The sequence below is a fragment of the Gopherus evgoodei genome, chromosome 3 (genome assembly GCF_007399415.2).
Source record: "Gopherus evgoodei ecotype Sinaloan lineage chromosome 3, rGopEvg1_v1.p, whole genome shotgun sequence".
Taxonomy (NCBI): Eukaryota; Metazoa; Chordata; order Testudines; family Testudinidae; genus Gopherus; species Gopherus evgoodei.
In genome coordinates, this window is record NC_044324.1 from 109255261 (window position 1) to 109279491 (window position 24231).

The 24231-nt window shown below is 40.7% G+C and overlaps 1 protein-coding gene across 6 annotated transcripts in view; it reads right to left on the reverse strand.

Moving 5' to 3' along the window:
- Positions 1-24231, reverse strand: part of ARHGAP18 (Rho GTPase activating protein 18) — a 129462-nt gene that overhangs the window by 4480 nt on the left and 100751 nt on the right. For 4 of the 6 annotated variants that reach the window (XM_030556285.1, XM_030556284.1, XM_030556288.1 and 1 more), the window contains 5 exons: positions 23314-23396; positions 21406-21612; positions 20357-20503; positions 12188-12312; positions 10794-10855 (listed from right to left, as the gene is read on the reverse strand). In XM_030556285.1, the coding sequence (XP_030412145.1) occupies positions 10794-10855; positions 12188-12312; positions 20357-20503; positions 21406-21612; positions 23314-23396 (624 nt within the window). Of the gene's footprint in view, positions 1-3686; positions 3768-7285; positions 8060-10793; positions 10856-12187; positions 12313-20356; positions 20504-21405; positions 21613-23313; positions 23397-24231 lie in introns of those variants that run through there. The other 2 variants (XM_030556287.1, XM_030556286.1) reach the window with 2 other exon arrangements.

Here is a 24231-nt window from a genome sequence, read left to right on the forward strand (position 1 = left end):
GTTCCCCTTTGTTGTCTTCCTCAGAAACTGATTCTGTAGTGTTCCACTACCAATTCAGCAACGGGGGGGGGGGGAGCTCCTCAACTAGCCCCCACCCTTCCTGGTCCCTTTCCTTGAACATTTCTTTCAAAATTGTGAAATGACCACAATATCACTCACAAACGGTTCATTGGAAAAAAGCAGGATAGGGCCCAGACAAGCAGGCAAGCAACAGATAAAGAAACTGAAAAACAGGTTGAAAGCCCTAAGGGAATAGTGTCAGGAGTAAGAAAAGCAGTAAGTGCAGGCATGAACCCCTGGAACAATACTTAAAATGGTGAAATCTGAGGTGATAAAGGTGTCATTTTGGGACATAAACAAGTGATTTAAGGAAAGAGAGTGAAAAGTTAACTCTACAGAGGCTGGAGAGAATTAAGCAGTTAAACTTTGTGAAAATGTTAAAAAGGACCATGTTAAAGAGAGAGAATTCTTGGTTTCTTTGCAGCCATTCTGAAGGGAAAATGGGCCCTTTTCCAGAAGAATGCCTGTAAATAATCCAAATATATATACAGCTATGTAAAAACAAAGCATGTAAAGGAATGTTAAGGAAAAGAAAATGTGTATGTATCTATTTGTCTGTGAAAATATGTAAAGTTGTAAGAATCTAAACCAACACATCTGGTTTGTAAAACTCTTGTTTTCTAGGTGTGAGATAAATTGGTTTTGTTTTTGTTTTTAATGCCACTAAAAATTCATTTGACTCTTTAATTCAAAGTTGCAAAACTGACAGACCTTTTTGCAAGTCACAGGTAATTAGTGCTGTTTGGCTTTGGGATTTAGCATTTAACCCTTAAGGGGTAACTTGATTCTTTACAAAAGTTAAAATGTTTTTAAATAAAGACCAAGTCATGGCTGCAATAAAGGGCAGTCAAAATCAGGACAATAGGGAGAGATTCTGAAGTCTTTTTGTTTGGTTGGTTGGTTTTTTTGTAACAATAGCAGATAAGAGCTGTAGTGAAAGAACAAGAAATTAAGAGTGACCCTCTGAAGCAACAGCAGAGGTGAGGTACACAAAACAAAAAGAAGCAATGTTAAAAACACTGAGCCTTAAAATGGCTCTGTGTAATCAGACTGTCACTTTGATAAGAGTACATGAAAACTCTGTAGGAACAAAAGAAACAGTTACAACTTATGTAAAAATTGATATGGCTAATGTTTTTAAAAAGTTATAGTATAGAAAGAATGTGCATTTTCCCTAGGACATGTGCAGTGTATATTGTAGAAAGGGGTAAAAGAAATGCAAATGAAATGTGCTGCTGAATTAAAATCTTATTAGGGCTCCAAAGAGAGCTGCAATAGGCTGTTTTCTCTTTTTCAGATCCCTGTGTGTTAAGATAGAGGCCTTGGCTACACTCACACTTTACAGCGCTACAACTGGGGTGTGAAAAAACACCCCCCTGTGCGCTGCAAGATACAGCGCTGTAAAGCGTCGGTGTAATCAGTGCTGCAGCGCTGGGAGCGCGGCTCCCAGCGCTGCACGCTACACCCATAAGGGATGTGGTTTACATGCAGCGCTGGGAGAGCTCTCTCCCAGCGCTGCCGCTCCGACTACACTCACACTTCAAAGCGCTGCCGCAGCAGCGCTCCCACAGTGCTGCCGGGGCAGCGCTTTGAAATTCCAAATGTAGCCATAACCAGAGTCTCTGAGCTCTGCTGATGGCTTTGAATCGAAAAGTCAAGCCTGTGTTGATGCAAATTACCTAACTGATAAAGGCCATGTCTACATCTAAAATTTTGCAGCGCTGGTTGTTACAGCTGTATTAGTACAGCTGTATAGGGCCAGCGCTGCAGAGTGGCCACACTTACAGCAACCAGCGCTGCAAGTGGTGTTAGATGTGGCCACACTGCAGCGCTGTTGGGCGGCTTCAAGGGGGGTTCCGGGAGGAGAGAGCAAACCGGGAAAGGAAACCAGCTTCCCCGCGGTTTGCTCTCTCGGTCCCGGAGCCACCCAGCAAACCGCAGGGAAGGAGACCTGCTTGCTCGGGGCTCCGGGACCGAGAGAGCAAACCGGGAACGCCGCGGTTTGCTCTCTCGGTCCCGGAGCCAGCCAGCAAACCGCAGGGAAGGAGACCTGCTTGCTCGGGGTTCCGGGACCGAGAGAGCAAACCGGGAACGCCGCGGTTTGCTCTCTCGGTCCCGGAGCCACCCAGCAAACCGCAGGGAAGGAGACCTGCTTGCTCGGGGTTCCGGGACCGCGAGAGCAAACCGCGGCGAAGCTGGTTTCCTTTCCCGGTTTGCTCTCTCGGTCCCGGAACCCCCAGCAAGCAGGTCTCCTTCCCTGCGGTTTGCGGGTGGCTCCGGGACCGAGAGAGCAAACCGCGGCGTTCCCGGTTTGCTCTCTCGGTCCCGGAACCCCGAGCAAGCAGGTCTCCTTCCCTGCGGTTTGCTGGCTGGCTCCGGGACCGAGAGAGCAAACCGGGAAAGGAAACCAGCTTGATTACCAGAGGCTTCCTCCTTCCACGGAGGTCAAGAAAAGCGCTGGTAACTGTCTACATTGGATTACCAGCGCTGGATCACCAGCGCTGGATCCTCTACACCCGAGACAAAACGGGAGTACGGCCAGCGCTGCAAACAGGGAGTTGCAGCGCTGGTGGTGCCCTGCAGATGTGTACACCTTCAAAGTTGCAGCGCTGTAACTCCCTCACCAGCGCTGCAACTTTCTGATGTAGACAAGCCCAAAGAAAGGTGAGAACTGCCAGCACAAAAGAAGCTGCAAATAAAGAACTTACCTGGTCAGCAAACAAATTGCCTACATAAAAAGCATGGTATAACAAGATACCTTTAATAGATTTGATGCTAATGTTATTGTTAATATTAAACATTGAAATAAATTTAATGTTAGTAAGTACCCCTGTAACAACTTATAGGGTGTATGATTTTTGGAAAAATCCTTTAAAGTAATATGGTAATGATGCTTCTCAGCTATTACCTGTGAATAAACTTAAAGCTTAACACAGCAGGAAAAACATTACAAACTTGGTCTGCTATATAAGAAGAAAAACTTCAGGTACACCACCTCATGAATTTAATAACTAAACAGAGGAATAATTTCCCCATAGCCCTTAAAAAGTAGAACCAATTAAAACCTGGTCTGCCTATAGAACAAAAAAACACAGGAAAATATGGAGGTAATTCCTCTGTTTTGCCTGCAATCAGCAAGGGTATTTGTAAAAGAAAGGAATCTTTTAAGCGATGATCAATGCCACCCCGGAAGGGGTAGAAAAATGATATTTTTGTCTTTCAGAAAATCAGAAAAAGCTAATATCAGCTACAGAACAACCTATTACAAAAACAAATGAAAATTAAAAAAAACATACTGCAATAGCTATGGAATGTACTAAAATGCAGTTATTTAGAACATAAGATGTTTCGGGTAATATCAGAAAATATTAAGGTTTTGATGCATCTGTTAAAGCAAAGGAAAAATCATTGTTTCATACCTATCAATATAAATGAATGCAGTATGTCTCCAGTACGGTGAGACAAAATTTGTTAAGTGAAGAAATTGTTGTTAAAAGCACTCTGGAAGCAAAGATATGGAAGGTTAGCCCACTCCCCAGATTGCACCTGGGATCTTTCTGGCTGTCCTGGACCTCAAGCCAGTGGACTGTGAAGAAAGGGAAACTATTGGACACCAGAGGTTGTACCAAGTGGACTTCTCAAAAGTGGGTATGCTTATCCATGCCTGTTGCTCCAAAGACCTGTAGTAAAGACATCTCACTAGAATCCTGTATGTGAAATAAAATTAATAATGAGACCAAAGTACTGTATAATGGGCTATGTATGTGTGTTAATTCTTGGGAAAAATTGTTTAAAAAGTGTTAGTAACCCACCAGAAGACAAATGTAAATGTAATATAAGTACTGTGTTTACCAATAATCATATTTACTATTTGCCACAACAACAACAAAAGAGTCTCAGCTTACTGTAAGCACTGATTTAGTTGAGTTCTCTATCAATCTTGGCATTGAATGGCAAACCGTTACCAATCATCTGTTAAAAGGTAAAAAGGTAACATAGTTCCTAGGGAAAAAAAAATGTGGAAAACTGGACCATTCATATTATACACACAAATGGGGACATGTTAAGAATTGCCACTGAAGAAAAACATAACAGCTTACCATTGGTATAACATATTTTCTGGATGGTCTCCCACAACTACTGGCATACTAATGTTACTACCCCTAATTGTTTTTGGTTTTAAATTGTATGTGTTTAATTGAAATGTTTAAAATGTGCTGGTGGATAAAACAAATATATGCAAAGCTAAAGCCACAGGCCCAAATCACCTCCCAGTATTTTCTATTATGTGGACTAAATAAGAAATGACACTGGTGATTAATAATCAGTGTCAAAAGGGGGATATGTAGGAGCAGGATTTTATAATGTCCCATAAGAATTAAAGTATAATTTGATTTCATCCTGCTAGCCACCCTTTTTAAATAGCAGAAAGAAATGACCCCCTGGGACTATAAGATTCTGTTTTCCCATATGCATTACAAATTGGGCCCTCTCTAACTCTTTGTTTTAAGATTTAGGTAGTAAGGGTATGGCTACACTTGGAGGTGTGCAGCGCTGGGAGTTACAGCTGTCTTGGTACAGCAGTGTAGGGAAAGCGCTGCAGTGTGGCCACACTGACAGCTACCAGCGCTGCAGTGTGGCCACATTTGCAGCATTTGCAGAGCTGTTGGGAGTGGTGCATTGTGGGCAGTGTTCAAGTGGCTGCGACGTGCTTTTCAAAAGAGGGGGGCAAGGGGGAGTGTGGGGGAGACAGAGTGTGTGGATTTTTGGAGCTGTCAGCTCCCTGCCTTGCAAGTTCTAAGGACTGGAACATATACATCACCAACCTGCAATCATTTTAAAAGTTTCGAGCCCTTCCCCCACCCCTCTCTTATTCACTAAATGCAAATTATGCACTCCGAGCTCCAACACGGATTCCCCCCTCCCCCTCTGCCCTGTGGCTTCTCTACTCAAGCAAACAGCTGTGAACATTCCAAAGCAATTCCCCGCCTCTTCTCGAGCAAACAGGAGCTGTGTTTGTTTTTTAGGTAAGCAGCTCCGGGGAGCCCCCGGTCTTCTGGTTTGTTGTGAACAGGTATTCTGGGATACCTCCTAATACCCTGGAGGCCAATTACAGCGCTTATGGTGGCTACACCTGTGGAACAGCGCTGCATCACCAGTGCTGTGATCGTTATACCCCAAGCAGACCAGGTGCACAGCCAGCGCTGCAGCCAGGGAGTTGCAGCACTGGATGTGCCTTGCAGGTGTGGACAGTTACTAAGTTGCAGTGCTGTAAACCCACCACCAGCGCTGCAACTCTCCAGTGTAGCCATGGCTTCAGAGACAGGATTCTCTATTGTGTCTATGTTAAGTAAATTAGAGAAACATTGAAGGCCTGGGTCTCAATGTAAATTGTCTTGGTTATTAATTGTAAAACTTAGCAAGGTTTAATTTGCAATGCTTTTTTGCTCGATATAAAATACTACTGTTTGTATTCTCAATCTGTTTGTGTGAATGAGGAATGTATGCATCAGGAAAAGATAAGGTGTGAAGGCCATTGTTATAGCCAGAGGAAGAAGTAGTAAAGAGACTTAAAGAACATCAAAGAATCATCAGGCACTGCTTACTACCCCGACGGCTGTTAAACTGTCTGGCATCTCAGAGTGGATACATGCTTCGCAGTGTAAGAATGCACCACCCCCAGCGAACCAATCATCACCTCAGGACCACGCAGAGTCAATTGTGACTCCAGAAGAAGACATAGAGGAACAGCCTGCAATACCTTACAATCTACGTTCTCGTAAGGGTTGCCAGAAGCAGACGACAACCTAAAGCAAGGCTCAAGAAGAAGCAGTAGTGAGCCTAGCGCCTGGTGGACATAAAACTGTGACTGCAGTTTCCTCAGTTGAGGCTGTTGGAACCAGAAGGGCCCTGCCTCCAACATGCGCCTCTGGTGGTGCCTGTTCCTCGACTGCTGGTGTCTTAAGGTCTGGGGAGTCCACAATGACAATTCTTTTATCCAGCAGCAAGTATGGATAGCTCAGACCCTTATTATTTCTAAATGCTGGGTCTGCAGCCACATCCCAGCCCACTCTCAAACCAGTGTTCCTGTCCTGGCTATCCCACTCAATTCCCCAGACCTCACTGGAGGACCTTGTCCATTTAACACAATATGAAACAGTAATGACACCTGGGAAGAGGCTATTGGCAGTTCCTTTATCCCACTTGGGGGGAGTAATACACCAGGCAAAAAGGCTCCTGAGGTTACAAGCAGTAGTTAAAATAATGGCAAATAAAACCGGAGAAAGTTTAAGAGCCCTGGCCAAAGAAACAGGGGTGATCCGACAGGTGGCCCTCCAAAACCGTCAGGCATTGGACATAGTGCTGGCAGCCAAAGGAGGGACCTGTGCTCTCATTGGAAAACAATGTTGTGTGTTTATACTTAACTATACCAATGAGGTAATAGATCGCTCTAGCCATTTAGAACAAATCGCATATCTTCCCCATGTAAAGCCGAGTTCTTTATGGAAGTGGCTAAGTAACCTGTTCAATTTCTCTGGCATAGAAAACTGGTTGTTTCAGGGAGCCCTGACTATCCTGTTTGGAATCCTAATAATTTTTGTATGTTTTCAGTTAATCTCCTGTTGCATCCAAAATGGTGTAAGACATGCCACACAGATAGCTGCGCCAAACCAGAGTGCTAATATGATTATTTTAAATATCACTGATGAAGAAATAAAGAACGATTGATTTGTAGAACCCAGTAAAATGTTGGTCATGGCGTGAGCTTGACCAAAAGGAGGGATTGTGAAAGTAGAATGAATTATATTGTAAAAATAAGAATGGATTAAAGAAATGTTGTATGTACCTTTAAGCAGAAATAAGAAATGTTTAAATACAGGTGCCAGGAAAAGAAACATTAGGCATAAACAAGGGTGCTAATGGCAAAACATTAACAGAAGATCGGTAATAGTTAGTAAGGAAATAAGATATGCATGCTTAGCCCAGGTAAACTTATCAGATTCTACTTCCTTTGTTATCTTGTTAAGTGCTCGCCCTTTTATCTGTATAAATAAGATAGTTTGTGTCTTGCATGGCGCTCACATTATCTAGGTGTTATTAGCAGAGCGCTGTGCTAATAAAACAGAGTGGTCTGACAAACTGTGAGTCCTGAGTCTAACTTTGACAGGTTGCATGAGCAACTTTAATTCAGCCCCCGCACATGCATTATGATACAGTCGTTAATTTCGTGACTGTGTCCCTGACACAAAGGCTGCCCTCTTGCAAAACTTCAAATCCACGCTTCAAACATGAAGGCCCAAAAGCTTCTCAAAAAAAGAGGTTAATGTAGGCCGTTTTCTCTAACCTTGTTATCAGAAATAGCCTATCCATTTAGGATGAAATTTCTCCTCCCTCTGCTTCCCCCCATCCCCCCGCCCCCCAAAAAAAGAGATCAGCCTGAGGCAGACACACAGCATGGAACATTTCAGCCCGAACTTTTACATTTTTTGCAAAGTTATTAGCAACTGAAAACAGGGTCTTATAATGGGTAGTGTCAGGCAACCTGCTGATGCTACCAGCCCTGCACAGAATATACATGAAGGAGGAAAGACTCAGCAGCAAGAGTCAATAATTAAATATATTGGTCATGTTGCTGCATTTCAAAGTGAACTGTTGGTTCTTTCCTCTTCTGTGCAATCTCTGCATGAGTTTGCTATGTCACGAAGAAAATGACTGCCAAGAGAAGAAGAGCCAGGACATAGCAAATGAAAAGAGAGTCAGCCTGTCTGCCTGCCCAATAGCTTAAAGTCAGGACACTTCTCTTCACCAACCCCATAGTAACTGCTACAGTAATTAAAAGTAGAAAACACAGGGAGTGATAAAATGCAATTATCACAAGGGTTTATTAGCAAAGTGCAAGATTACTCAGGAGGCTTCCAGCATTCCACTATATGCCATAATAAGCTTGCAGAAAATCTCCAGCTTGCCACATCTTCACTTTAACAGGCACATAGAGTATCTACATTTCAAGTAGAGAGACTATTCAATAAACCAGTTTCTTCATTACAAAATAAGCAACCAGATATAAATTAGCAGTAAAAATTTCTCTCTCTCTCTCTCTCTCTCTCACACACACACACACACACACACACACACACACACACACACACACACACACACACACACAGCCCTACTCCCACAGAGTTTCCCAGTATTACAAAATATGTGTACTCAGATTATATACTATCATTACACACATACATGCAAAGCAACTCAGTGTTATTTATATACAAACATTATATACTACCACAATATACCTGACATGTAGTACCATATAGGTCTCATTTCCACTAAAGTCAATTACAAGCTCTTTTTCTGTATTAATAAAATTGCTATAAAGTAAACAAATGCTCCTCTCCTAAAAACAGCCTATGGAACTGAGAAGACAGTCTTACTTGACAGATACAGAGAATCTGTGCAGACAGACAATGAGAACCTGTGCAGTCATTTGATATAAATGAATACTATTTTTTTATCAGGCATTAGGCACAGAATAAAAACCTTTGTGACTAGTTGCCCTGATAATGCTGTATTAGAAAAACTGAAGCATGTCTACAACATAGTGTAAATTGTGCCTAAAATAAAAGCTGATATTGTAATGATTTTTGGTTTTGATATAAATGTTTAAACTATTTTTAAAGCAGTAACATTGCAGAGGAAAAAATAGGTTAGCATCTGCCGAGAGTACAAAAGTATTAAGTTTTTGCTTCAAGATATAAATTTTGGTAAACTTAACAGGCCACAGTTAATAGAAAAAACAAAGTAAATCTAGTTCATGTTGTCTAGTTCATGAATGATTTTTTAATTTGCTCAGCCCATTAAAATGTGTGGCTAGGGAGTGATTCTCAGTGTAGACTTTATAAAGAAACACTTTTTTGTTCATTAAAGAAAAATTCTAGCACTGCATTCAAAATGGTGTTCTGGCAATTAATTATACTAAGCCACTCTCTTGTTTTAATAGCCTGTTATTCAGAGCTGGGAAACTTCCATCACAGGAAGGCCAGGGAATCTTTCCCATTGACAGTGACTTCCCCTGTGTTTGATGTGGAACACAGGAGTGAGGTTGTAAGGGAGGCTCAAACAGTAAGCATGAAGAGAAAGACAGTTTTATTGTTCAGTGCGCTTAAATATTTTTCCTTTTTAAAAATAACTCATTAGGAGAAGCTATGACAATGTCTCTCTCATTATGGGGAGATTATAAGATGCTATGGGCTATGGTGCCACCTACATGCTGATGACACCAGCGCTGTACTTCCTTCTCACTAAGGTCTCCGTGATGCTTATCAGAGTAAACTAGGGCCATGGATTAAAATGCAGCTGATTCAGGCTCATCCCAGGCAAAACAGAAGTGATGCCAGTTGGCAGGAGACAGCACTTCAGAGAAATGCAAAAGCCTGTGACCATGATCTCATCTCTTCTCCACACTCAAAGCTTTTGGACTCTTTTCTGTTGCTAGACACTCAGATAGCAACAATGTTCAAAACGTTCTTTTCTCCTCTACGACTGAGCAGGAATTGGTGGTAAGCTTTCGTGCCAGAAGAGAACCATGCTTTCATCACCTTCAGGCTCCACAACGCTTATAAAGTACACCTGGTAAATATCAGGAAGGCTGCCCAGTTATTACAGTTTGTATGGTATTTAGCAGCCTAACTGCTGAACAGAACAGACCAACTTTGCCCGGGTTGCCTGTGCTGCTCTGGGTCCAATTCCAGGTTCTGGCTCTCATCTAAAAGCCCTGAATGATGTGAGCACATTACTTCAGTGACCACCACTCTCACCTCACAGTGGCATGGAAGCTGCAGTCAGTAGAGACTCTTCTGCCCAGGGTACAACTTGTAGGGGCTGGGAGAGAATGTTCTTTTTAGATGGCATAAAATGACAGAATCTGCTTCTGCTGTGGCTCGGACAGAGGCCATCGTTAGGGTGAGTTACAGACTTCACTTCTTCGTGTCTGTAATGCTAATATATGTGGCATGGGGGGGATGGGGGAGGACTGAGAGTTGGGCCCTTCAAGTAGGAAGTTATGAAAAAGGAATAATGGACAGTTTCTGGTTGGAGCATGCCTTGTATATAAACTTGTGGGTAAAAATGTTCATATAACGATGATGGGCACTTTAGAAATGCAAATAATCACAAATAAATACTAATAGGAATGCCGACTTGGCATATATCCATGATATAGATTATTACATGCTTTTGACCTACCTCTTACGATCCACTTTGGGCTTGATTCATCTGCCAAGGAGGACTGTGATATGATGTGCACCCTTGCCCATGCAACCCTGACGCACAAAAGGTCTTTCCCCAGACATTTTTGCATGTGGGAGCCTTGACAGGGTTTCATAGAACCCAAGCCAGCAGAGGGTGACTGTGTTGAATCACTGAACCCTCTGGATGTGAATATTCTGGCCCCTACTCCCACTCCTTCCAGCACTGCCCACCTTTTAAGCTGTGCCAGGTGGTTCTGCATCAACATGCAGTTACTGGGGTCCGGGGAGCTACTGGTGAACCCATGGAATGAATGAATCAAGCCCATAATTAATTCTAAACTTTATGAGCCAAACTTTTGCCTCATTCATATCTACGTGCACCCACAGCGAAGTCAATAGGAGTCATGTGGATGTAACTGAGGGCAAAGTTAGGCCTAAGCAATCTCATTTCAGCAAGGGAATCTGTTGAGAAATCATCCTTACCAATATTTCCTCCAATTTCATACAAAAATACCTCTTCTTTCTTGAGAGCTTGGACAACTCCACTGTTAGGAACAAAACAAAATGATTAGCTATCCCACCAAATAGCTTGCAATCAAACCACTTAAATGTGCCTGGGAAATGTGATGGTAGTTAAGGAAACTGACAATGTATCGAAATGATCTCTCCATTTCTATTTTACCCATCTCTGCACACACAGAAAGGAAAAAGACTATCACACCAGTATGATAATGCAAACAAGAGTAATCCTGCATAGTAAACTATAAAGAAGACTAAATCAGACTTTAAGGAATTGAGACTTTTATAAAAGATTAATCTTTTTACTGATAGTTGGTGGCAGCCTGACTTTGTGCTCCTTAGCTCTGCTCTGAATTTTTTTTTTTTAAACTGTTGCTGCAAAAATGAGTGCTCCCATCATACATCTCTGATATAGCAGCACAAATGTGTAGGGGAAGGCATAATCATGCTCTTATTTTCCTTTTTATTTTTCTGTAACTAAAAGGGGGGCAAACCATAATTTTTTCCAAAACTGGTGATGAAACCAATAAAATCCTCATCTGATTGTGATGAGATGTGCCAACTTGCAGCTGAAAGGAATTTTTTGCCAAAATCATAAGCCCCTTTAAAAAAAATAATTTGGGTAAGAATAAATTCTTAATCTTAAGAAGAATGGAATGCTACTACATCATCATTAATAACTCTATAAATGATGTAGAAACTGAGAAGTTATTTTGCATTACCTCCCTCACATTCACACACACACACACACACACACACACACACAGTAGGATCCAAAGTCCACCTAAGTTAATGATGTTAAAATCCACCTAAGTTTCCAATGAAGTCAGTGGAATTTGGATTAGGCCCAAATATAGATACTGATTTACATTTGTGTGTGTCTCTCTCTTATAGATGTAAATACATTTATATATGAATTAATGTTTTTTCCTGAAGGGGTTATCTTCTCTTTTCCCCATTTCTTTTTCTCTTAGATTTCTTTTCTTAGAGTTCCCTGCTAAATTCTCCACAGGAAGATATAAAAACTTACCGTGTTCCAGGGATGCCATTCCTAACCCAGCTGACAAAACAGCAATTAATTCTCTACCAACATACTGCACTTTGGCATATTCCTGAAGGCCTCAATATGTAAGGATTTAGGCTGTAAGGAGAGTTAGAAGTGCTTCTTGGAACAATCCAAATCGTTAGTTCATCAAATGTTTATTTGGACAGGCTAAATTCAGCTCACATGGTCATTGAACTCACCTTAATTGTTAACCATATCTGCTCTTTTGTCAAACTATTTAATGTTTTTTGTGATATGACATACTAAAAGCCACTTATTCTGAAATGTTAGTAAAACAAAAAGGGATTTGTACCTCTTCTGGCTGAGAAACCTGGCTACTATATCACTGGCTTTTAGTTCTTCCGTCAGCTGTATTGCCATGGAAACTTTCGAAAGATGAGGCGCTTGCACCCGTATCACTCCCTGAGGAACATCAGCCTGCAAAGCAATAATGAAATTGGAACAAAGCTGCTAGCAGCTGGCTTTGATGAGTTTCTCCAAATACTGCATGGAATAAGTAATTTAGTACAATGCTCTGTAAGTATGCTTAACTACTGTCTACATCACTGCAGAAAAATGTTAACTATGTTGTAATTTACTAAATTACATCAGACCCTCAAATCTCTTTTTAATGGCAATAGAGAACTTTATAACAAAAGAACAGTAAGGTTTAATTATTTTCCATAGATGTTATGAATGGTAACAGTAACGATTATTGCTATATTAAGAGACAATTTCAGCATGTTATGAAGTTTGTGTGTTTGATATAGTAATACATGAACCAGATTCAGAAAGATGTTGTATGCACTAGCGCCAGGCAAAAATTTCCAGTTTCCTTTAATCTGAATTTCACAAAAGATCTTACAAATGTATTCACAGATCTGCCTAATTTGTTCAATTGATTTTTTTAACAAAATCTTTTCCCTTTCATATATAGACACTCACAAATGATTTGTGTAGCTTTTATCATCCTTTTCTTGTTCTCAAGACTTTATTCAGCTACTCAGCATGCACTTTTGACTACATAATGGATATATTTTATTTCAATCTATAAATCCTGTGGTGATGAATATCAAACTTATATCAGTGCAGAGAAATGATTGCTTTTTCTATTCAATATACAATACTGACATTTGGCATTACAAGAAGGCATAATTTATTTATATAGTCAGTCCTAATTTTTATTCTTAGAAAACTTAGATAATTTTTCTGTACACATAAACTACCATTTGCCTGCCTCCAAATGTCCTTGTTTTGATAGGAAAAGAAGTATGAGTCAGGATTACTGCAAAGAAGTATGAGGAGTTCTGAGAGGTAATTCTTTTTTTTTTCCCCTAAACACTCTGATTGTACAGCTGAATGATTGTTATTTCATTATCGGAATAATATCAGAGGTACAGAGGTCATAGAAGTAAGCCTTGAAATATTCACGTACACCAACATGAATCTGGAGCAACTCCATTGAAATCAGTAGAGTTAGAGTGGTGTAGAACCAGTAGAAATAAGATTAGAATCAGACCCATAGGTTACTGAATACAAATGTCATCAGACTGTAAATTGCACCATGGTGCTGAGTTCTGCAGTGATAAAATAAGTCTGATCTTAAACCAGTGGATTAAGAACAATCACAGCTTAGGCTGTACCCCAGTTACTTTCACAGTCTTTTCATGTATTTTACAACTCTCAGAATTGAACTGCTGGATTTAACACCTAGTCATGTCTGAAGAATTTACAACTGGTGAATCAAGAGTCTGCAAGAAACTACTAGCAGTGATAGTGATCATGACCATAAGCATCCCTCAGACTGTATACACAAAGTTAACTAGCTCATGCTTAAATAGCTCTTGCCTGTCTTCAGAACTGTTATGAACAAATTCACTGTCAACAAGGGAGCAATCTTGAGGGTGGAAAGGCTATTATACTGAGGCCTTGGCTACACTCACACTTTACAGCGCTGCAACTGGGGTGTGAAAAAACACACCCCTGAGCACTGCAAGATACAGCGCTGTAAAGCGTCAGTATAATCAGGGCAGCAGCGCTGGGAGCTGCTGCACGCTACACCCGTAAGGGATGTGGTTTACATGCAGCGCTGGGAGAGCTCTCTCCCAGCGCTGCCGCTCTGACTACACTCACACTTCAAAGCGCTGCCCAAATTCCAAATGTAGCTATGAGAAGCCTTTCACTGTGTTTTGCATAGTAAATTTAAATCAGCCTTCATTTTAGTATTCAGTTGGATTATAGTGATTAAATTTTTTTGCTCATCTGGCATATGATGGATGTGTGTGAAAACTGCTTGGCTTGATTGTGTGAGTGGGAACAAGTGTGTTAAGATTTTCCACAATATTGTGACATCAAGGTCGTAGGTCAAATGGAAAACTTGTTTCATAGCTAAGGAAAATGAAACTCTTGTCATCTTCAACTCCTAAATTTCTTGGAGGAGTTCATGTTCAACCACACCTACATTGAGGATACCTTACCTGCAAAGAGTGATCCTCAGCTGCACCTAGCCTATGTTCAATGCAGCTGATAGAGAAGAGGGGAGGCAAAAGTGACTTTAAAGTATATTTCTGCTTTTCCCATCTCTGAGGCTTATCATAGGATAAAATGGCTGCTACAAGTTACCTTGAGTGACAAGGTGAGGGAGACAGAAGTTTGTACAATAAAAGATATTACTTCACTCACCTTGTCTCTAATATCCTAGGACTAACACAGCTACAACAACACTGCATACAGCTAGGTTACCTTGGACCATTACGCAGCCAAGGACTGCTCTGTCCTGCCTGTGACATGACCCCTCTCTGCCATGTAATGTCCCCTATGCCAAAAGAGAAGGGATAGTGGATGACATATAATTGGCTATGCCATCCAAGGATTTTCCTACCTCGCGGGAACTCCCAGTTGCCTGACTAAAGCTGATTTCAAGTCCAGCTTGGTCCTTGCACTGTAACAGCAAGGAGACTTAACCAGAGCCATGGATCTGGCCCACACAGCAGTAAATATGGATGTTTTGGAAAGCAAATAACCCTCAGGAGTTTCTAAGAAGTAGTCATTAAAGCAAAGCCTGTCTAACACTTAAGTCCTACTTAGCCCCTATTCTGAGAGTGGAACTTAAATGGTGCATAGGGAATGTGCTCTGCAGAAAGGTGAAGATAATCGCCCACACACAGGCTATAGGGTGAAAGAGAGACCCTACTGCCATTTAGAAACTATCCTGCACATATTACGGTAATTTTAAAATTATGGCATTAATTTATAATCCACACACTGACACGCACTGTGGAACTGCACAGTATGTAAATTGTGTAGACATTCACCCCATTTATTTAGAAGTCTAATGCTGCAAACAAGGAAACAGATGGACAATTAAAGATGTGCTCCTGAGAGTCCTGAAATCTCAGTATTCTACAGTTATCTCTGTTATTTCAATACTCTAAAGAACAAGTCCAAACGTATCACTTACTGTCTCATCACTGTAAGAAGGCATTTAGTGTAATCAGGAACTATACATTACAATCACAAGTCTGAATAATATAAGATATCCAAATATGAATACTGTGCTTCCCTGCATCAAATATTATGGAATGCCTTGTACAGGTAACAAGGATTTATTAAATAAACTGAAATTAGACTTTTCAGTAACCCTACAGAGCCTTTTCAGACTTAACGCCGGTACTTGAAATAGTACAGGCATATTTACAGCTGGGTTATGATCCGTTACATGAAATCTCAGTCCTAATTCTTAAATGGCTTGTGGGGAGCGGGAGGAGAGAGAGACAGATGTTTTTGACTGTAAATGCTCAGCACCACCACCATCAGTTAAAAATAAAAAAGATCTAAAAATAGTGATTGATTGAACTACTTCACTATATTCTGCTGCAGTTTCTGTATTGCAGCAAATGATGGCAGCATTCTTTTAGGTGCCAACATCCTAATTGTACTGAACTGTTTTCAAAGAATCTATATGCCATTCCCATTTTAAATGATAAGTGTAAAGGAATTATATGTTAATGTTTGGCTATCTCCATTTTAAAAGATAAATAGATGGAAAAATCACTGTTTGCATATGTATTTGGAAAGAAAGTTGAGTGGTGTCTGGGGAATCAGTCTGTTTTGAAATTGTGTGCTGGTCGGGGATGTTTCAAATCCGGCATCAGCCCTCTGAATATAGGTAAGAAATGTTGAAAACTCTAGCCCCCATCTTGCAGTACAGATGCTATGTTGCAGATTCTTTTACCTGAATGGAGTTCATTGCATAAAAGGGTCTGCACTGATCCATTTGTTTTCAAGATCAAGGACTAACCTTTTGCCTAATGGCAGAAATGCAGTCAAATACCATGCCTGCAAATGCCACTTCTGAGCCACTCTATACAGGACTTTGAAATGCTGATTTGTTAGTGGTACAACACTGAGACCAGAGCAACCATCTCTAGAGGTAGCACTTTTGCAAAGAATGTCGCACAATGACCATTCTTCAGATGAGTATTTTGGGGGTGACTGTGTGGAGAGGACTTTAATATCCCAATATAACTAGTTACTAATATATTTCTACTTCCTAAATTATGGCTGCCTTGCAAATACACCATCAGTTTTTTAAATTCAGTGAAGAAGTGGACATCTAAGTTTAACTAGCAAGTTATTTAACGTACCTTTAAATGTCACATGCATACTTCAACTTTTCCTAAAAAAATCTCTAAATTACACAAATTAGGGGTTGTTTTCTTGTAAAAGTATATACTTCTCTGTTACAACACCTTGCAACAAACCCCTAGGGTTGTGTTTTTGTACAAGTACATGGACTTTTATGTGTACATTCTTTTCAGCCTCTCTCAAGTTTGCCTGCCTGTTCTATTCCTGTGAGAAAATAGGGAACTGATATAAACATGAATCCTATGCTGCAGTGTGCTGCGAAAAAACTAAATCCTGTTACCCAGGACAAAAGAACAAAAAAGACAGGAAGATCAGAGGGATGTTGCAACATACACATGTGGCATAAATCAAACAGCTGACAGGTCTAATTTTTGGCCTAATGGTCTTGATAAACTTGCTTACCTAATGGCCTTGATAAACTGTAGTCCTTATGTATCAAAGCTTGCCCACAGCCACAAATGAAATGGGAAATCAGACAATTCAGGCCAGTGCAGTTTTACAGCCTTCCACAAGATGTCTCTAGCTCACTGAAATCTGGAATATGACCTCTGCTAAAGTAGATCTGTTACAGTCATCCAAGCCCAATTTTTATTCATTATGATACAAGGGAAACACATATTTGGTGTTACTTGGTTGTGTGTTTAAAATATCTATTACCTTCATAGGGTCTTTTTCAGATACATTAAATTTAATAAAGTAGATTTTACTGGTAAACAAACTAAAAAGTATGTTATATTTAACTAATCGGAAATAATGATGCAACCTGTGTGTTTGGGGTAAACACCTCACATTAAGAGTGACAATCCAATTAGAAGATCCAATGTTTCAGACCAACAGGAAAAAAAATCTCCAAAACCCACATGCACTTTAAAATCAAAATGTGTTTATGCTGAGTGGCTGTTACATTGAAATCTATCTTAGTAATCATATCCAGGACTGACAAAAATTGGTTGCTTAATGAAGATGGGGGTGTAATGAATATGAAGCCAAATTGTACTCTGTATCAGGGAATACAATGGGATGGAATCTTAAGACACTGGAAACTTGGATAGATGACTAGGGAGGAGTATAGAAATATTGCTCAAGCATGGAGGGGTGTAATCAGGAAGGCCAAAACACAACTGGAGTTGCAGCTAGCAAGGGATGAGAAGGGTAACAAAAAGGGTTTCTACACGTATGTTAGCAACAAGAAAAAGGTCAGGGAAAGTGTGGGACACTTACCGAATGGGAGAGGCTACCTAGTGACAGATATGGAAAAAGCTGAAGTACTCAATGCTTTTTTTGCCTCTGTCTTCACAGACAAGGTCAGCTCCCACACTGCTGTCCTGGGCAATACAGTATGGGGAGGAGGCGAGCAGCTCTCAGTGGTGAAAGACCAGGTTAAGGACTATTTAGAAAAGCTGGACATGCACAAGTCCATGAGTCCAGATCTAATGCATCCGAAAGTGCTGAGGGAATTGGCTGATGTGATTGCAGAGCCACTGGCCATTATCTTTGAAAATTCATGGCGATCGGGAGTGGTCCCAGCTGACTGGAAAAAGGTAAATATAGTGTCCATCTTTAAAAAAGGGAAGAAGGAGAACCTGGGAAACTACAGACTGGTCAGCCTCCCATCAATCCCTGGAAAAATCATGGAGCAGGTCCTCAGGGAACCATTTTGAAGCACTTGGAGGAAAGGAAGTTGATCAGGAACAGTGAACATGGATTCACCAAAAGCAAATCATGCCCGACCAACCTGATTGCCTTCTATGATGAGATAAATGGCTCTGTGGATATGGGGAAAGCAGTGGATGTGATACATCTTGACTTTAGCAAAGCTTTTGATACGGTCTCCCACAGTATTCTTGCCAGCAAGTTAAAAAAGTATGGATTGGATGAATAGACTATAAGATGGACAGAAAGCTGACTCAATGGGTAGTCATCAACAGCTCGATGTCTAGTTAGCAGCCGGTATCAAGTGGAGTACCCCAAGGGTCAGTCTTGTGGCCGGTTTTGTTCAACATCTCTATTAATGATCTGGATGATGGGATGGATTGCACCCTCAGTAAGTTTGCAGATGACACTAAGCTTGGGCGGAGAGGTAGATATACTGGAGGGTAGGGATAGGGTCCAGAGTGACTTAGACAAATTGGACGATTGAGCCAAAAGAAAGCTGATGAGGTTCAGCAAGGACAAGTGCAGAGTGCTGCACTTAGAATGAAAGAATCCCATGCACCAGGCTGGGGATTGACTAGCTAAGCAACAGTTTTGCAGAAAAGGACCTAGGGACTACAGTAGATGAGAAGCTGGATATGACTCAGCAGTGTGTCCTTGTTGCCAAGAAGGCTAACAGCATATTGGGCTGCATTAGTAGGAGCATTGCCAGAAGATCAAGGAAAGTGATTATTCCTCTCTATTTGGCACTGGTGAGGCCACATCTGGAGTACTGTGTCCAGTTTGGGGGCCCCCACTACAGAAGGGATGTGGACAAATTGGAGAGAGTCCAGCAGAGGACAACGAAAAGGATCAGGGAGCTGGGGCACATGACTTACAAGGAGAGGCTGAGGGAACTGGGCTTGTTTAGTCTGCAGAAGAGAAGAGAGAGGAGGGATTTGATAGCAGACTTCAAGTACCTGAAGGGGGGTTGCAAAGAGGATGGAGCTCAGCTGTTCTCAGTGATAGCAGATGACAGAACAAGGAGCAATGATCTCAAATTGCAGTGGGGGAGGTCTAGGTTGGATATTAGGAAACACTATTTCACTAGGAGTTTGGTAAAGGACTGGAATGGGTAACCTAGGGAGGTAGTGGAATCTCCATCCTTAGAGATTTTTAAGGCCTGGCTTGACAAAGCCCTGGCTGGGATGATTAGTTGGTGTTGGTCCTGCTTTGAGCAGGGTTTTGGACTAGTTGACCTCTTGAGATCTTTTCCAACCCTAATCTTCTATAATACTATGACAGTGATTTTATAAGGGTTGTGTCTTGTACAGGTTCTACTGTATATTCGGTTACTTAACAACTTGACAATTTGTCCTCATCTCTGTTTAAAAAAAAACAATAATCCTCTCAGTCTACTAGATTTTAAAAATCCCTTTCCTTTCCCCACCCAGATATTGTATTACAGTGCCTGACAGGTGTTTCACTGCACTTGTTATTGACTGTAAGTGAGTTGTGATCACATTCCAACATGGCTACCATCTGACCTGATAGTGTCCAGAACAGAATAATATGCACTATATATAGTTGCTGAGTGTAGTTTTACATAATGAAATTATTATAAAGAAGAATGTGGTGCATAGACCTTTACGCTTTTGTGTTGGCTTTCCACTGCTCTCTTCTATGGTTCACCATCAGTTAACAGTGTGCTGGAATCATGACCACGTACCCAGAAAATTCAAAGAGCAGCAGAAAAGGTATTTTCTACCTGAAAACACAATCAATTCTGTGCATATTTAGCAACAATCATAATATATACTTTGGGAAGTTTAACAGTCTCCAATTAAGCCTTTGTACTATTTGCTAAAAGATAACGTATGAACATGTTTTAAAAGTTATTAGGATATATAAACACAATAAAAGAAGGCAATACTTTAGGATGAGATTTTCAGAAGTAACTAGTGATTTTGTGTGCTTTCTTTTTTGAGTATCCAAACTGAAAAAATCCTAATGGCACTTGATTTTCACAGGATGGGTGCCCAGCACTTTCTGAAAATCAGGTCCCTTTAAGGTGTGTCTAGTTGGACACCCAAGAATTGAAAGTCACCTGTCAGTTACATTGAGGTAAATCAATTCACTTCTCTCTAAGTAAAAGGAGAATATGGTCCAATAACTATGATTTGACAAGAGCCTATTTTCTTACATCATTGGGGCTCTTGTCTTGCTTTTCATGTTTTTCCTTGTCATAAGCCATCTTTTTCAGCAGTTTCTTCATAGCTTTGTCCTTTTTCTCCTTCTTCTGACGTGCAGTGTTTTGCTTTCTCACTTGGTTGACAATAAATTTAGGAATCTGAAAGAATATGCATCTTAATTATCAACACACATATAACTTCCTTGAAATACTAAACACCTACCAAAACTTTCTAAGTGACAGGCTGTCAGATGGGCCTTGCAAAAGCTAATATTTATTTCCAGTAACAAACACTCATAAACAATCTAAGGCCTTGACCCCACATTTGGGATCTGCTGGTGTTGAAATTAATGAGGTTATTTAAGGACTAAGGTCTCAACATGAGTATGATTGGCAGAACTGCACCCTCACATAGTGTCTCTACTTCCCTGAATCAAAAAATATTAAATAGGGAATCTGTATTACAGAGTTTGCCTCATAATAATTCTGTAAGTGTGAGACTGTTGGAGGAGATTGGAGATTGTTTAACGTAGCTAGTGGAAAACAAAGCCCCAAGTTTCACAGGGCTGACCTATATCCTGCTTGTAGGTCTTTCATAGGAACTGTCATGACATAACTAATTTTCTCAAAGGACGACTGGCCCTATACAGCAACACATTTCAAAACAGGCGACAAAGATCTTGAGGTTGAAAGAAACAAATTACTCATTAGATGGGTCATTGTTATAGACTATACACAGGTATCCCAGATGACTTATCTTTTAGGTCAGGTATTCTACATAGATATATAGTCTATATATCACATTAATAGTCAAACTGAAAAAGTGTAATTTTTCTCTCATCTATAATGATTTTACCATTCGTGTAACTTCACTGAAAATTACCCATCAGCTAGGGCCCAGCTGTGCCCTTTGCTGCCTCTCCCTCTCCAGTGTGTCAATCTCATCTCTACATCACTGGCAGGGGTTCAGATGCCTCCTTGCTCTTTGAAAGCAATGATGGTTTGATTGTGATTTTGTAAGACTTAGGAAAAATGCATATTTTTTTAAAGAACAAACTTACTGTCCAAAGAAGTTTTTGGTATTTAATCATAAAGCGCATGACGTTTGCTGTTCCAGCAGCCATAACAAACTCGCTTTGTTCAATAGTCTTTGAGCCTAACCCATGAAACGTGAAGAGGTTTGGTGCCATCACCACTGCAACATTATTTAATGTCATTTTATTTTTATCACGATGTTCAATTACCCTTTGGAGGAATTCAAGCAGCATCTGAAATGAAAGTAGCACTTGAAGGCAAGTTCTGCACATGAAAAAATCATATAGAATGAAGCATCATGTTATGTATTCTTTGAAAAAGCTTTTTATGTCCTTGTTAAAAAACAGGGTTATATAACACAGCAAACAATGATGGGAAGTGCAGATGGGTTTATGCACAAGGCTGCAATATGAACCTCCTTACACCACTTTACTGATGAGGTCAAACCCTGACTTGAAGCTGAGAGTGTGAAGAAGTAAATCATTCTTCATTAGCTTTGGGGTAAAATTTTCTAAGGCATCTAAGGGTATGTCTACGCTGCAATTAGGCACTGGCCGCTGGCCACGCCAGCTGACTGAGGCTCATGGGGCTCGGGCTAAGGGGCTGTTTAACTGCAGTGTAGACATTTGGGCTCAGGCTGGCACCCGGGCTCTGGGACCCTAAGCTGTGCGGAAAGCCTTCTTTATTTACTCCAGTCATGCAGACTACAGATGAGTAGAGCAGTGCTTTGTGAGCCACAGGTAGTCAGTGGAACTGCTTCTGTCACAGTGACAAAGCACCTGTCAGTCTCTAAGCAATGACACTTTCAGCTATCTCTAGCCCAGCCTCTGTGCATTTCCAGTGGAGGTTTTGTCAAACAAGACTAAAAAAAAAAACAACCTATCCAGGCAACTCTGCACCATATACAGCTCTTCTAAAAATTTTCTTTGTCTGGTGCAATTTCAACAGTGACCAAAACCAAAGCTTAGCAGAGGAGAACAGAGCCAAGCAGCAAAGTGATCTGGAAGGTTTAGAGCAACGGGGGCAGCTGGTATCAAAGGGAAATCCTACCTTGCAAAGAGGGAACATAAACAGTACAGATAAAAAATTGAGATATAGGCAAACAACCGCATTCATCACATTCAAGTGAGTTTATTTCCTTTTTATTTCTATGCTATTCTAAAATTGTTTTTCCATGGAAACCAGCAATAGATGCTGCAGAAAAGGTACTGAATTGGGATTGTGATTAGAAGGTTTGAAGGAGAGGTGGTTTATTACAAGATCATTATTATTAGAATCTCTCGTAAAATTTTCAGGAGTGCTTAAGGCCCAGATTTTTAAAGGTATTTAGATTGTAACACCTAATTGATTTAGGAGCCCGAGCCTCATTTTCAAAAGTGACTTGGGCACTTTAGGAGTCTAAGTCCCTCAGAATTTCAATGAGACTGAAAGTATGTCTACACTGCACTCTGAAGTGTGATTACAGCTCAGATAGACATACCTATGTTAGCGTGACGAAAAATAGTTGTGCAGATACAGCACTGTGAACTTCAGTGTGAAGTCCACAAGCCAACCAAGGGCCCTGGATACCTACTTGCATTGCTGAAGCCTGCTCCACAGCATCTACACTGCTGTTCTTAGCCCTGCTAACTTGGGTAAAGCTAGCGCAGCTATGTTCACCCAAGCTGCAATCACGTCTGGGACTGCAGTGGAGAAATAACCTTAGACTCCTAAGTGCTCAAGTCACTTGTGAAAATGAGACTTAGATTTCTGAGTCACTTACACACTTTTGAAAATGTTACTCTCTGTCTTAAGTTACCTCAAATATGAAAAAAGTAACAACCAGCTTGTTAAAATATTAAAAGGTACTTGAATTTTTCACACTAGGTACATTAAAAATAAGCTCACTTCTCTAATGCATACTTTGTTTTAAAAGAGCGAATAGCCAATCTAACCTTCAAAGTGTCTCTGTTTGCTTCAGGAAGGAGTAGTACCAAAAGATTCAATGCTTGCAGTTGATGTTTCTTAGTTGGAAGATCTGCCAAGGAAGCATATACATCTCATTTCTTTAAAAGTTTTATTTTTTTCCTCCAAAAAAGGCATGATTTTAAGTTAAATATTCTTGTAAAATGTCAAGTTTATCCTGTTCATAGATTTTCTACGTAATGTTAATGAGCAACAGCAGTCGCAGCAGTGACCCAGCAGTGATAACAACAGTGATAATAGCAGTATTGAGGATGGCGTTGATAACTGTCAGGACGATGCTCCTATTCTCTAACCATTGTACTTATTTTATTGCACATGAACCTGCAGAACAGTCAGGCACATTTAAAATAAATAGTTATGCAAATGAATGATCCTCTGGTCTATTTTGCACCATCATCCTTAGCATAACACAGACTTAAATGTTGTGGAACTAATCTAATCATGTGAGGATTCCTTGGATGTAGTAGAGCCACCATAGGAGCTCCTATATGATCCTCTCCTGGCTGCCAATATGGCTAATGGAATGAGGACACGGACAGTGCCTTCTTAGTTCCCAGTAATCCCTGGTTCTTGGAACAGCCCCCAAAGGGCTACTGGCAGCCCACACAACTTAAAGCATCCCTGGGGCAACTCTAAGTTGCAACTAGGAACTGACCTATAGCTCACTGGCTACAGAATAAGGGGTGCACAAAGGTGGCTTAAACCTTTACCCCGACCCCCTCATAACTTATATCATGTGCTCTAGAATCTTGGCCACTTTCCTGTGACATGTGAAGAGATTTCGTGTGTGTGTCTTGCTCTCTTGCCTCTTTGGGATCCTCTTAATGCCTTCCTCCAAAAGTGACCAGTTCTTCTGGTCATGGACAACAGGAAATGGATTTCTTTGA